Below are 14,906 nucleotides of genomic sequence, written 5' to 3'. Positions count from 1 at the left end.
TGTGCGTGTGTGTGTGCGCGTGTGTGTGCACTCGCGTGTGTGTTCATACGCGCACGTGTGTGAGCTGTGCGGTGCGGTAGTGTAGCGGTTATCGCGCAGCCGTGCGAACACGGCGACCCGAGTTCGATTCCCGCTCACGGCCAACACCAGTGACGATTATTTGAACCGGTCCTGGGCCTTCCCTAGGTCGACTCAGCCTCAAATGAGTACCTGGTGTGGTGTGTAAACATCGCCACTAGGGAGACAAAGGCGGCCAGGGGTGGCGCTGGGCCCACACCCCCTCGTGTTCCGTGCCGGCCTTCATAGGTGCTCTCTAACAGCACTATACGGGCGATCGTTGTCTTCTGCACTACGATGTCCTTGACCTGGGTTGTGACCGCGCATCTCAAACAACCTTGAGCCATCCCTCGGTGGCGCGGTGCTAAATGGTTACATGGTCAGCGCTGGGGAGACAAAGGCGGCCGAGCGTGTGGACGGCCCACACACACCACAGCGAAAGGGCTTTCGTCTCTCGCGGCCTCTTAAAGAGAACTCGGTGATCTCTGTCTTTGTTGCGTGCGAGCGAGCGAAAGAGAGAGAGATAAAGAGACAACGGGAGTTACAATGTGAGTTTATGGATCGTCGAATAGACGCATAAACTTCATCATGATCTCAAACACTGCCGTAAATCGTTCCGACGCGCTTTCGGGCTGTGCCGTGTGCTGTTCAGGAACCGGATATTCAGTTTCCCGAAGAAGATCCCCCGGCACGTGAAGCGAAACGTCGGACATCGTGCCGGAAGAGAAAAAAACACGTACGGTACGTACGTACAAGGCATCGGGGAGCCGTACGGCACAATCACAAAATCGCTCTTCCTAAACTGCTTAATGTATGACGCAAACATATTTGACACAAAAATATCACTTACAAAGTTTGGCACGGTCGGAGCATCTAAAATATCTATGCGGTGACTGGAGCATGAGGTCGTGATGCTTATCGTTGTCCCATGTCTCTGTGTGCCTCTCTGTCTCAATGTCTTGATTTATCTGGCAGTTTCACTTTCTGCTTTTCACCTCTATGCTTTGAATGTATGACGTGTGTGTGTGACGATTATTTGCACCGGTTCTGAGCCTCCCATAGGTCGACTCAGCCTTAAATGAGTACCTGCTGCTACATCGCAACTAAGGAGCCAAAGGCGACCGGGCGTGGTGCTGGCCACCCACCCCCTCGTGTGCCGTGCTGACCTTCATAGGTGTTTATCGCGTGCAGAACTTGCCCCAAAAGTCTGTTAAGGCTATACGGGGGATCTTTGTCGCGTGTGTATTTACATCTAAAGTATATCTGTGGTGAATGCAGCATGGGGTAGTGCTGGTAATATCTGTCTCCGTTTGGAAATTCCACATTCCTGTTCGCAGTGCCGAGTAACCTCTCCAAATGAACGGAATTAATTTGAGTTACGCCAGAGATATGATGGGTTGAGTTAACTCCCTTGAACATTGTCGTAAATGCGCTAAATTCCGTTTGTTCGTGACCACCTATAAACGGAATGAATCATTAACTTCTAATGTACACACACGGTATATTTAGATGTTACTTTACTACGTAGCGGAATTGTAGACTTACCGTTCGTCAAGGTTCTAAGAGTATCTCAAAACAAAGTTACCCCTTTCAAAGAGCCACAATCGTACCACACTTTAATCGTAATCTCCGGGCTTGTATCAAAAAGGGAGCTGAATTGTAAAGTGATTTCAGCTTAGAAACCCCTTTGTATCCATCACACTTCTTCGAGCGAGGGATACCGTGCCGAGCAGCGATGACTACATTGCCGTGCAAATACCATCACCGGCTGCAGTGGACGAAGCAGAGCAATTACGATATTGTTTTATATTTTTACTATTTTATTGTTTCCATTCTACGTGACTTTACCGAAAGAACCAAGAATATGAATCCCTGCAGTCACGAAAGCTTTAAATAAAAATTCAATTACGATAGCGTTAGGAAACATTTAACACAGGAAATCGTGATGATGTTCACCTTAAAATAAAAATGTATATAACGTGAATTAAACAATCCCAGTCCATTGCTAGATGAAGGCCTCCCTCATGTCGCATCGATGATCGTGGGAATCGTTTGACCGTACTTCGCCACGCTAGCCAGTGCGAGTTGGGGAAGGGCAAGGCGGGGTTGGAGATAGAGAAGGGGGGGGGGGGGTATTATCTGTTCAGATATCACTCGCCACTGATGGGATAGCCGTGGACGGAAATAAACCTCAGGTCGCTGGGTTCAGAAGATGTCACACAAATCACCACTGTGTCGGTCTCCCTCGCCCTGTGCGGTAGTAGTAGATGTAGTAGATGTAGTAGTAGTACAGTAGTAGATGTAGTAGTAGTACAGTAGTAGATGCGTTCTAAAAAAGTGGCGCACAAAGCGAACCCGCACGAGGAGACACCTGCCTGCCGAGTAGCGCACACAGTACACACACAGTACACAGAGTACATACACAGTACACACACAGTACAAAGAGTACATACACAGTACACACACAGTACACAGAGTACACACACAGTACACACACAGTACACACATAGTGTACATACACAGTACATACACAGTACACAGAGTACACACACAGTACACACAGTGTATATACACAGTACACACACAGTACACAGAGTACACACACAGTACACACACAGTACACACATAGTGTACATACACAGTCCATACACAGTACACAGAGTACACACACAGTACACACAGTGTATATACACAGTACACACACAGTACACAGAGTACACACACAGTACACACACAGTGTACACACGGTGCACACACAATGTACACACAGTACACACACAGTAAATCTTTATCAGAAGCGACCTGACCACAAATGAACAAAGTGGCCTATCGTGTGTAGATTTACCGCAGCCAAATATTCTAAAAGGGGCCGTCCATAAATTACGTCACGCATCTAGGGGGGGGGGGTCAGACATTTGTGACGATGTGTGACGGGGGGGTGGGTTGAGAAATGTGACGTCACATCAAAATGCGCAACTTTAAATAAATATAGAATTGTTATAACAACACTCCAACAACATCAGAGTGCAGCGCCACATTAAATACGCACCCCAATGGCAATAGTTTAAAGCGATTTGAAGCATGTTTTATTTTCAAAATGGAAATATGGTTTTGGGAGGGGGGGGGGGGCAAAGCTTTGTGACGTCATATTTAAGGAGGGGGGTCTGACTTTTTGTGACGCCGTGTGACGAGGGGGGGAGGGCAAAAATCGTCCAAAATCGCGTGACGTCATTTATGGACGGCCCCAAACGCGTGACGTCGACCCTAAACGCGGAGGGAAAACCCGCACACAACGAAACGCAGCGACACAGCGAGGGAACCCCGTACTCGACTCGGACTCGGCTTGTGTGATGTCAGCTGGTAGAGGAGCCGAACAACTCTGTTAACAAGGACGACCACAGCCCCCTCGACCGTCAGCAGCGCTACCCGCTGACTCTGATCTATAATCAGCCCGAAAACCCCATGCGCGCAGCTGCCAGTGATTATTCCACGAGTATTTTGTTCGAATGTAATTAATGTAACGATAGCGCTATCATTACATTGCAATTATCCATTACGTGCTTCTTCCGGCCCGATGGCAGTGCAGTCAAGAACGATGAAATTGGCAGCGGTAGAGAAGGTCACAAGGTCAAATCTCAGCCACGGTGGCAATGCTCTGCGCAGCGTTCGTCTTGGTCACTGAACCAGTTTATTTTATTTTAATTTCACCAGGTAAGGCCCACCGAGCTTATAGCAATTTTTCTGAAGCGACTTGACTATCACAAATGATAGCTCAACGGAGCGGCTTATCACGTGTGGAAATGTAAAGCAACCAAATGCTCGAAACGCGTGATGTCGATTGTTAATGTGAAGGGAAAACCCGGAGGACCCGGAGGAAAATCACGCGACCACGGGGACGGAAATACACGAAAATTCCAAATGTACAGCAGCAGGCGTCAGGGTCGGGATCGAACCCACGAACTCCTGTATACCAGGCGAGGGAGTTAACATCTGACCACCATGGCATCCTGCGAGAAATCAACATGATGTAAGATGGCACCCTCCATATGAATGTGGAATTGCCAACCTTCTGGTTCAGTGCCACGAATGGAGATGAACACTCAATCGCGCACGCCTTAACAACATATCGCCTTACTTTCACACCGCCTACAGAGTATTCCTCCATTCATACTGGATATGTTTAATCTATTCACAGAATGTTTTCCTTTGTTCGGATAATTACACATGTACTTGCGAGGGTTGGCGTACATAAGATTGTTTTGCACCATACGTGTATAAAAAAAGGCTTTGTCAAACTGGCTGTTTTAATCTATTCGTACAATATTGTTCATTTTGTCCTGATAATTACATAGGCGGACGTGTGTTCTCACACAGAGCAGCGCTAAACCTGCTTTGCCAAAAAAACTTGTTTGTGCTTTAATGCCGATTTAAAATGTAACAAACACGTCCATGGTCAGCTGACACACGCAATCATGGAGAGGCCTTCATCCAGCAGTGAATTGACAAAGTGCCGGACATCATTGCTATCATATTATTCTCATTTACGATCTTTGGGGCGGGGGGGAGGGTCGACCTATTTCACAGCGATGAGCGCGCTGCGCTGTGAACTCAGCCAGCTGAATTCGATACCCCGGCCACGGCCAACATCATTGGCGAGGGATATCTGAACCCCCCCCCCAGAACTCTTCACCAACCCAAACTGCCCAGCGTGGTGAAATATGGCCAGACAACTTCAATGACCGAAAGGCCTTCATCCAACAGCGGATTGACAATACGCTGTTAATCAGGACAATTATAATGATTACTCTATTCCATAGTGTTTTTCTTGTCTTTCTTGAAATCTAAAATGCACAGGTGATCTCAATAGGGTCCCCATCCTATTTTGAATAGAGCCTTCGATGTGAAGGATCGCTATCAGATCCCACGTTAATAAAAAACAAAGGGTAGAAAGCGGCAGTGGTTCTTAACCTTTTACTGCACCCTCTTGGTTCTCGTAACAAACAAAAAAAACATCTTAACAAAATATATAGGTTTGATGAAACAAAGTCGTTGTACCTACGTGCCCGTGCTCAAATGTGTGTTTCGATGATTTGCCTTACAAAAATAAAATCCGGCCACGTCTCGCACTCGAGGGTGGTGCAGCGTGCACCACCCTCGGGGGTGTGCAGCGTGCACCACCCTCGGGTGTGCAGCGTGCACCACCCTCGGGGGTGTGCAGCGTGCACCACCCTCGGGGGTGTGCAGCGTGCACCACCCTCGGGGGTGTGCAGCGTGCACCACCCTCGGGGGTGCAGCGTGCACCACCCTCGGGTGTGGTGCAGCGTGCACCACCCTCGGGTGTGGTGCAGCGTGCACCACCCTCGGGGGTGTGCAGCGTGCACCCCAGGACACGAACCACCGCCCCACGATGACGCGGCCTCGGGCGCGGGTGACTCGCGAGACAACGCCACGCGCGGAGCACTTCACGCACAGCTGATAACACAATCGAGGGTCTTTTCACTTTTCATCGCGGGGCCGTTGGCTGCTAGGGGCTTCAGTCACCACGCGGCTTCTTTCCGTTTTACATTTCCATAGGTGGACAATCTATAAACTGTTCAACTTCACAACGTTATCTTTATTTTACCAGGTAAGGCCCACTGAGCTGAATATAGCTCTTTTTCAGTTGTGACCTGGACACAAATGATAGCGCAAAGGAGTGGCTCGTCACGTGGCAATTTATAGCAGTCAAACAAATACTCTAAACGCACCTCGTTTATAAGTGTGGGGGGGGGGGAACTGGAGGACCCGGAGAAAAATCCACGTGACCACGGGATAAAACACGGAAACTCCAAATATATTGGCGTCAGTTTTTGGATTGAACTCACTACCTCCTTCATACGTGGTGAGGTAGTTAACATCTCGCCACTGCGGCATCCAATGAATGACTTTGAGTGACCCTGCAGAGCACGTTCCGCAGAAACCCTAGGGCCGTTCGTCGTCTGTGTGCCAGCTACACCGCCGTGATGATGAGAGAATGACCGCAAGGTGCCAGTTGTGATTAGTACATAATTTGTGAGATGTTTTTATTTATTTTTTGCAATTATTAAATTCAGAAGTTTCGGGAGCCTCGCCATAAATAAACAATACCCTGTCTGAGTGAAAGAGACTAACATGTAACGACGACCACAACAACAAATGACCTTTCATCCACTGAGACTGAAGGTTCTTCTTTTCAAGAGGTCTTAACAATCGTACAATATTTGGCCAACTACATTTTTTGAGCAAACATTTTCGAGCAAAATTTATCCGGGGCCAAAATCCATAGGCTACCTGGACAGATCCCACACGGGCGAGCCGATGGTATTTTAATAAATAAATAAAATCTGTACAGATTGGGTCACCCGCTTGCTGTACTGCCATCTGCTGATCGCTTCGCAGCCCTACGGCCCCATCGACGACGCCCCCCGAGCTAAAGGGCCTGAACACGGTCTTCAAGGTCCACTTTTTCTGCGTGTGCCCGCGATTGTCCTGTTGGGTTGTCTCACGCTCATTACCGTGCCCTCTGGCGCACGCTCCGCAGAGGTGGCGGTGGCGATGGCAATTAACGATGACAAAACCCGAGTCGATCTGCCAACACGCGCTGGCTCACGACTCTCTCTCTCTCCCTCTCCTCTCGCGGGCAAAGTCCGGCCTTGAACTTAACCGACGCCCCCCCCCACCCCCCCGGAAGCGGCAGCGACCGCCGCAACCGCGAACAAAAAAAAACGTTTCGCGGAGACGCGGGGTCGCTCCGCGCGGGTAGGTAATTGGCGCGCGCGCACAAAAATAAAGGTCCTCCCTATAGTCTTGACGGACTGTAGGAGCAAGTGCTTGTTCGCGAGTAGCGCCTATTAAGGCTGACACGGTACACGATGGGGAGGGGGCGGTCAGCACCACGCCCGGTCGCCTTTGTCTCCCGAATAGCGATGTTTACACATCGCACCAGGTACTCATTTGAGGCCGAGTCGACCTAGGGGAGGCCCAGGACCCGGTGCAGATAATCGTGACCGGTGTTGGTGGTCGTGAACGGGAATCGAACTAGGTTCGCCGGGTTCGTAGCGTAGCGCAGCGTGCTAACCGCTACACGACTGCTCCCCCAAGCACAAGAAGACAAAGATCCCCCGTATAGCCTTAACAGACGGTTGGGGCAAGTGCTGTTTGCGAGCACCTATGAAGGCCGGAACGGCGCACAAGGAGGACGGTGGCCAGAACCACGCCTGACCGCCTTTGTCTCCCCATACACGCACACGTACACACAGACGCCGTGCACCATGGCCGGTTGCTGTGGATTCATGCCTCCAGCACCCTCCTCCCCGCGTGGTTGGAATGGGGCTTCAACTGTACGTCCCAAGTGCCTTCCTCCGACCCTATTTTTAATCACCACAAAGCCACGATTCCTGCCGCAGAAAACCGTGAATTATTGTGATTCTTTTTTTGTCCACGCACACAGCAATTACGGTGGTGTGGCTGTGGAAATCGCCTCCCGCGCCACTTCCACGACGATGCATGCGTAATTTCCACCCCTCGAACGCCGACGCCGTTATAAATTGATTCAATATTTTGCGTGATTAAAAATGCATAGTCTGGGTGAAAAGGCATTCCCGCTGCCACCTTAATTTCCAGTCTGCATTAGTGGAGTGTGAATTTTGTGTCAAACGCTTTCCCCTTATAGGCTTTGTTGAGAAGAGAGAAAATAAACACGCAAGAAGACGCAAAAGGAACACTCACCCTTTCATGATCCTCGCGTTAAAATAATACATTTGTTAATTTACGCCGGCATTTAATTGTGGCGATGGCCTCGGTGGTGTCTGATTTGAATACGAATAGTAATGAGACATTATGGCGCGCGCGCACACACAAAGAAAGCATCCTGCATGAGCCAATGAAGGGTCCTTACCTTGGATCAGTAATTAATAACGGTGCGCGAAACACACCGCCCTCTGCCAAATAAAAGGTGCCCTAATTATGTCCTCCCGCAGGTAAAGGGCCACTCTCCAACAAAAGGGTACCGACTCTCCGGCAATTCGCTCAAGAACGCGGCGTTGATTTCCGTGGCACAAAGCACAAAGCGTCGCAATCGGCCACACAAAGAGCCGCCACTCCAGAGCGTCCAGCACCTGGAGGGGTGGGGGGGGGAGACCACCCCCACCCTCCCACCACCACCACCACACCCAGAAAAAAATCAACAACTTCCCGCAGTAGCAGCAATAGCAACAACAACACAAGAAGAAGCAGTCGTTGTTGTCGTCATGCAAAAATAACAAATATTCGTAAATGCTGCGTTGGCAAGTAGCGGTACGAGCACAAATAACAACAACAACAACAACAAAATGACGATCAAATAAAAAAAACTCAAACGCAATCCGTCAACAACTCTGCCCGAAAGAGGCGACGTTCCGGGCAGTGGGCCTTCGTCACAGCAGTGCGATGCCTACATGGAGCATTGCCGAATGCATATTTATATTTGCTACTCTTTCAGGCATAATTACAATAATAAACTGTGCGGTAATTAACAACAATTAACAAAAAAAGACGCGGGCAATTAATTGGCCACGGGAGCGAACGGCTTCATTTGGTTACCTCGGCACGCGACTAACCGCATAACGCCGCGAGAAAGTTGCAAATCAACTCGGAATGACAACCTTCGGGAATTCTGCGACAGACGGAGGAGGGAGGAAAGCGAGGGGGTGGAGGTGGGGGGGGGGGGTTCGTTCGGATTTGCGGCTGGGTATCGTTGTAATGGCACGACGGGATGCGAGCGGGTCAGTGTAAGCGTGCGCGTGTTGATACCCACGCCGCGTGCATTGCAGCGTGCAGGCCACTTTGTTTTAGTCCGGCCGATCCGGGGGAGGATTTGCGCAGATAATCTGATTTTGGAGCGAGCTGGCCGTGTACGTTATTGAGTTTCCTACAGAGTGGCCGTCTCGCGCACAAACTTGGACAACGCCCACCCCCACGTGACGTACTCGGGCACACGGCGAAAGACGCGGCTTAGGGGCACGCATTGTTGCAACAATTTTTTTTTTATCTTGGTTCGTGTTATCGGTCAACAGAGCAGCAGATAGAGAATGGCTCGACCGGAGAGGAGGAGGAGGGGGGTAATGCAGCAAGGACCAGCCAGACAAGCGTGCAGGGTTCGGGACAGAATCGGCGCAGAACGAGGGGAAAGGCAGGCACGTGCTACCCGGACCGACAGGCTTCCAGTGCGCATGGCAAGAGGTGCCACATGAACCCGGCATCTCATTGTTTTGCTTGTAGGCGGCGAGCACTACCCCCCCCCCACCCTTGTCGCCTGCTGAAGCTCACACAAACAGAAGGATTTAGAATTCAGACCGGCCGGCTACTTTGAGAGTGCAGTAAACGCGCGCGGTCGCGCACAGCAATCAAACGTGGCCCTAATCAAAACGCATCTCAGGTCTCGCGGCCCCGTCGCATACAATGCCCTCCTTTGTGACTGTGGAATTCGCTTCTCGTCGTCGCGTTAGATGTGAAGAGCAACAGAGAGCCGTGCCTTAATAATAATAATCATGGGAGTGAAATGAAAAGTGAAAGTATCTGCTGCACGTAGAATATTACATTCAAAGGCACGTTCCTACCGGGAGCCTGTTTACAAACTGACGATGCAGAACTCCGGTGCACGGCACTTGTCCAGAACGCTGCGCTCAAATGATTTATCCAAATCTGACATACGGGGCACTTTTAGCCCCGTATGTCAGATGTGTGCATATGTGACATGCGTGCACTAGGAATTTGCATGTTTAATTGTGACTCTTGTGTGTGTATTCTTTGGGTCTTTCGGTAAAGTCACGTAGATAGGTTAAAACTGACGTCGATAGGTTCGAATACCTATCTTTAGATAGGTTCAAAGAAATATAACGTCGTCTTTATGCGCGATTACATAACCGAGCATAGTGAGCTGCACAAACAACTGAGACCTTTAATGACTCCCAATCAACGTCTCTCTTTAACGGGAGGTTGATGTTAAAGGAAGTCCCCTCGCAATCGCGAATTACAAACGCGCAATGCAGTAATCTGTTAACACGTCGCAAATGCCGTTATTAAAAAAAAAAGTTAAAATCTCACACAGAGTCCAGCGCGCATCTCGGAACAAAAATGAAACGTAAAGCAGAATACAAAATAACACATCGAGCTATAGACACCGTCAAATGTCTGCGGAGCACGATATGTGTGTGTGTCGTTTGGACATTACAAACGCGAAGTAAAAATATTGGCAATTTCGTACGAATGCAAATCCACGCTTCCGTGTAACGTTTGAGACGTAACCCCTTTGTATTATTGCCCAGACTGTGAGATCTGATTGTCAGTTTTGTTTATCCCCCCCACACACACACACACACAAATAAAGTAACCTCCTCACAATCTTCCATCAAGAATCAATTTTGGCTCTGTGCCTACAGAACAAAAGGCTTGACGGAAAAAGATCTAGATAAATCGACCTACCACAAAAGGGCCGTATCAACCACTCCTCTGCTGCCCCCATTCCAAATCATTCAAGAGACAAAGATCCCCCGTGTAGCCTTAACAGACTGTTGGGGCAAATGCTGTTAGCGAGCACCTATAAAAGCCGACACGGCCTGGTCATTCACTCCACACACACACGTCTCGGCGTTGTCATCATTTCAGAGGAATATTTTGGAGAGGGATCGAACAACATCGAGCTAACGTTGCATTGGCTCATCCCATTCGTCAACTCACGTGTGACACGACTGGCAACACTGGGTAATGGGGTAGGGAGCAGCTCTGTGTGTGTGTGTGTGTGACAATCGACCACCCACCACCCATCCATCCAGCCACCATTCTCCTCCCTATCTGGTCCTCACGCACGCTCCCATTTAGCCACGTCCGGTTGTGCACCAGAAAAATGCGAACGCGAGGCGCGACGCGTGAAACGGAGAGGGGTCATCTCCTCCGACCGATGTCTGTCAATAAGATGTCGCCAAATGTTAAGAAAAAATGGGAATTCCTTAAGAACGACTTGCATTCAAAAACCCATCACACAAATAAATCTCAAAACGAGTCAACGTACTGTGCGATGATGATGATAAAAATGTAAAATCAATGCTAAATGCACAATGCTGCTGCTTGCTACGAACCGACAACCTTGCTTGCAGCTGTGAAAATCAGCAAATGTTAAACGAAGCAAATTCGGAATGTAAAATTGGTTCTCATACCGTGACCATTGTTTCGAAGTAATATTCTTCCAGCGCGTGTACAATCGCTGTGCCGACCCGATGCTGGTGCTGGTGCTGTGGATGGTTGGGCGTTTGAAATGAAGCCAACAGTTGAAGAAGCTTCGTTTTTTTAATTGCAGAATAAATAATAATAAATTATGCTTATTGTAATTATAATAATAGATAACTAACGGTGACCAAAAAAAAATAAAGACACAATTATAAAATGACTCTCCTGCACAAAATTAATATTCCTCTAAATCCCTGCCCGTGTGAAAAATCTATAAGGACGACTAACGACCACTACGACTACTAACAACAATAACAACAACAACAATAACAAAAGCCGTGCGGTGGAAAGAGAAAAAAAAACAACACAAAAAATGGAGGGGGGGCTCAAAAAGAAAAATGGAATTACTGAGAAGTAGTGGGGGGGCAGGGGGGAGGGAAGGCTAAGAAACAAAAAGAACCCCGGTTATGAATTACGTAAAAAATCGGACAGGAAGAAAGTATGAGCCTGAGCGGGCCGGCCTGTGCTGTGAGACTGGAGCTGTCCACGACGCTGCACGCCCCTTTTATAGCAGGCGCAGGGGGCCCCCACGCTCCGCGTTTTATACTCCGATTGGCTCGGGCGGGAGCGCGTGCGGGGGGGGGTCGCTCTCCCCCCACGTCTCCCCCCTCCCCCCACGTCTCCCCCCTCCCCCCACGTCTCCCCCCACGTCTCCCCCCTCCCCCCACTGATTCCTCCCTCTCCTCTCTCCGCGCTGCACCGTCGCCGCTCTCTACTACACTCCCCCGCGTCTCCATCCTCCTCCCCCTCCTCCATCCCCCTCCCCCTGGCGAGCAGAGCTCCACGCCCTTCCTCGCCCCCCCCCCCTCTCCTCTGCCCGCCACTCTCTCTCTCTTCTATCCCCGGCTCTCTTTTTCTCTCACCTCCTCTCTCTCGCTCTCTCTCTGTTGCCTTTGCTTCGTCTCTCAATCGCTCTCGCGGTTTCTAGCCCCCACCCTCCGCCCATCCATCCAACCCACCCACCCCCCACCTTTGCGAACGGATCTCTGGAGATCTCTCCCCATCTCACCCGCAACTCTCCCCCCCCTCTCTCTCTCTCGCTCGCCCCATCTCCTTATGTCCGTATTAATTGTTTCTTTGTCTATCACTGGCGCTTGCACGCTCGCTACTGCCGCCTCGTCGCTGCTGCCTGGACTCCCCTCGGCTGTGTCGCTCGCTCTCTCATGTTTTGTTACGATCAGGGGAAACAAGAAGATGCTCGGTGTAGTCGGCACTTTGCTTCGTTCATCATTTCGGTTTTTTTGTTTTAATGCTTTGCTTTATGTAACACCACCCCCCCCCCCCTTTTTAAATGAAAGATTTAACAAAATATTTCTCGCACTGCTCTCCTTACCACTTCCTTGTCTCTCTACCCCCCTCTCTGCCACCCTCTCTCTCTCTCTACCCCCTCTCTTCCTACTCCATGTCGCTCTCTCTCGCTCACTCTCTCGCTCTCTTTTTTATAACTACGACAAGTGCTGCATTCTCCATCATCTCTCTCTCTCTCTGTCTGCGCGTTGTTTGTTCGGCGCCTCTCTCTCGCTGTCACTCTCTCTCCATCTCCGGCTATTCGTACTCAATGCGTATAATTCCAACCGCACTCTCTGGTTGCCTGTCTCTCTCGTCCGTCGCTTCGCTGCTATTCACGAATCTACACTTTGATCCGCTTCTCGTTGCGTCTTAGTCCGCCTCTCCGTATATCTTTGAACATCATCCGTCTCTTACTCTCTCCGCATACGTCTATCTTCTCCTCCTATGTCTTCTCCTCTGTCTACTCCTCTCTATTCACGTCTCTCTGCATGCGTACGATTCCCCAACCCCCCTCTCTCATTTTCCTGCTCCCTCTCTCTCTCTCCCAATGTCCATTTTTCTCTGTCCCCACCCCTCGATCTATTCATTAGTCTCCGTGCATGTGTCTAATCTCACTCTCCCTCCCTCCCTCCACTCTCTCTCCACTCTCCACCCTTGCCTCCACTCATGCGCCACCACCATCACCCAGCCACTCACCCAGCCAGCCAGGCTTCACACCTCTCGCCTCAACCACCACCACAAACCACAATCTCGGTCATTCCCCCGACTTTGTGATGCTCCATGATTCCCTACGTAACAAACAACAACTTGCCGCTAAGTGGCGATGACACCACCACAGGCACCAGAACGTGTGCCAAGCGTAGTTTAAATCAATATCAACGGTGGTGAGACAGATCCAGGTGGCATGGGTTACCTGGCCAGCGTGACTAGCAGACGCACCACCACCACCTGCGCTACCCCCCACCGTGTCACCTCGCTAAGATTTATCTGCCTAACGCTCTGCTCCTTGTTGTGAGCATCGCTCCTTCCCGCCCACCCATTGTTGTTGCCTGGAGGGCGGCTGCTGCCAGTTGCCAAGTAGCGCCTTTCAGGAGCCTCCTCCTCCATACACACACACACAGAGGTCGATCCTCAACATCGCTAGTACCAGCTGTCAGTAAGTCCTCTCAAATCCTCCAAGCCCTCTTGGTAGCACAACCAGTCAACTCGACTCGTGTTTTTTATCCTGTACCACATCAGCCCATCTCTTCTCCTCTAGCTCCGTGCAAGTGCCAAGCTTAGCCCTCTCTATGAGGTCAAAGGAAAGAGAGCTGCAAGGATGAATGTTTGTGACGGTGGGCACACGGGTGTTCCCCACCTATGATCGTAAATTCACAAAGTCCACAGGTGTCTGCAGCAGGTTGATTGGGATGGTGGTGGGGACTGAGGTGTAACGTGCGCGGGAGACGATCATTCGTGGTAAGGACACAAAACAATCAGGAAGGGTCAAAATAATAATAGCATTCGTCCTCGCCAAGTATTCGCAATTTTTTCCTCCAAAAAAACTAAACAAACGGAGCTCAATAAAAAAAGAACAATATTTCCCAAGGAGGCATTTCCAAATTTGTCACGTAACAAAAATGTTAGTTGGTGTGATTTTTTTTCCTTTTTAACAACTCCCCCACCCCCCCCCCCCCCCCCCCAAGGATAATAATGCAATTGTTGTTCACAAAGGACAGATGGCTTCCAGTGTTTTTTCTTCTTCTTCTTCTTAAAACGGGGAGGAAACAAAACGAAAATCCAATGGCAGATGGGGGTCCTGTTGGGGACCTTTCGTTTCCTCAAAGCGTGCCACCGCCGAGTTGCGTGCACGAGTGACGCGCGCACGCACGCGCGCACGCACGCACGCACGCACATATGTTCACTCGTCCCGTGGCCAAGAACACAAAGGCACGTCCCAGCCCCCCACACCACACGCCCCCACCCCAGGTTCCCACCCCCCAACACGTCGCAGAGACAAAGATCACCCGTATAGCCTTTAACAGACTGTTGGGGCGAGTGCTGTTAGCGAGCACTGTATGCAGGCCGGCGCGTCCTTGTGATTCACACCTCTCGGCGTTGTAATATTTTCAGTGCATTTTTTTGGCAGAAGGATCTAACTACATCTATAACTATCACTGCATTCACTCAACCCATCCGTCGCCTCACGTGTGACTTGACTGACACGACTGGGTGGGGTGGCTGAGGAGCAACTATGTGTGTGTGTGGGACAATCACCCACCATCCATCCACCCACCATC

At 50.1% G+C, this 14,906-nt stretch overlaps 1 protein-coding gene across 7 annotated transcripts in view; it reads right to left on the bottom strand.

The window, feature by feature from the left end:
* The window catches only part of ELAVL4 (ELAV like RNA binding protein 4), a 194,591-nt gene that overhangs the window by 134,319 nt on the left and 45,366 nt on the right, over nt 1–14,906 (bottom strand). Inside the window, exon 1 of one of the 7 annotated variants that reach the window (XM_032966261.2) lies at nt 11,268–11,842. The exons of 5 other annotated variants lie outside the window; for them this stretch is intronic. In XM_032966261.2, the coding sequence (XP_032822152.1) occupies nt 11,268–11,276 (9 nt within the window). In that variant the 5' untranslated portion in view covers nt 11,277–11,842. Of the gene's footprint in view, nt 1–11,267; nt 11,843–14,906 lie in introns of those variants that run through there. One more of the 7 variants, XM_032966260.2, reaches the window with a different exon arrangement.

This window comes from Petromyzon marinus, chromosome 35 (assembly GCF_048934315.1).
Source record: "Petromyzon marinus isolate PM22_M1 ecotype Great Lakes invasive population chromosome 35, UKy_Petmar_22M1.pri1.0, whole genome shotgun sequence".
Taxonomy (NCBI): Eukaryota; Metazoa; Chordata; class Hyperoartia; order Petromyzontiformes; family Petromyzontidae; genus Petromyzon; species Petromyzon marinus.
The sequence above is the reverse complement of the archived record's forward strand: the minus strand, read 5'-3'. Positions and strand labels throughout refer to the sequence as shown.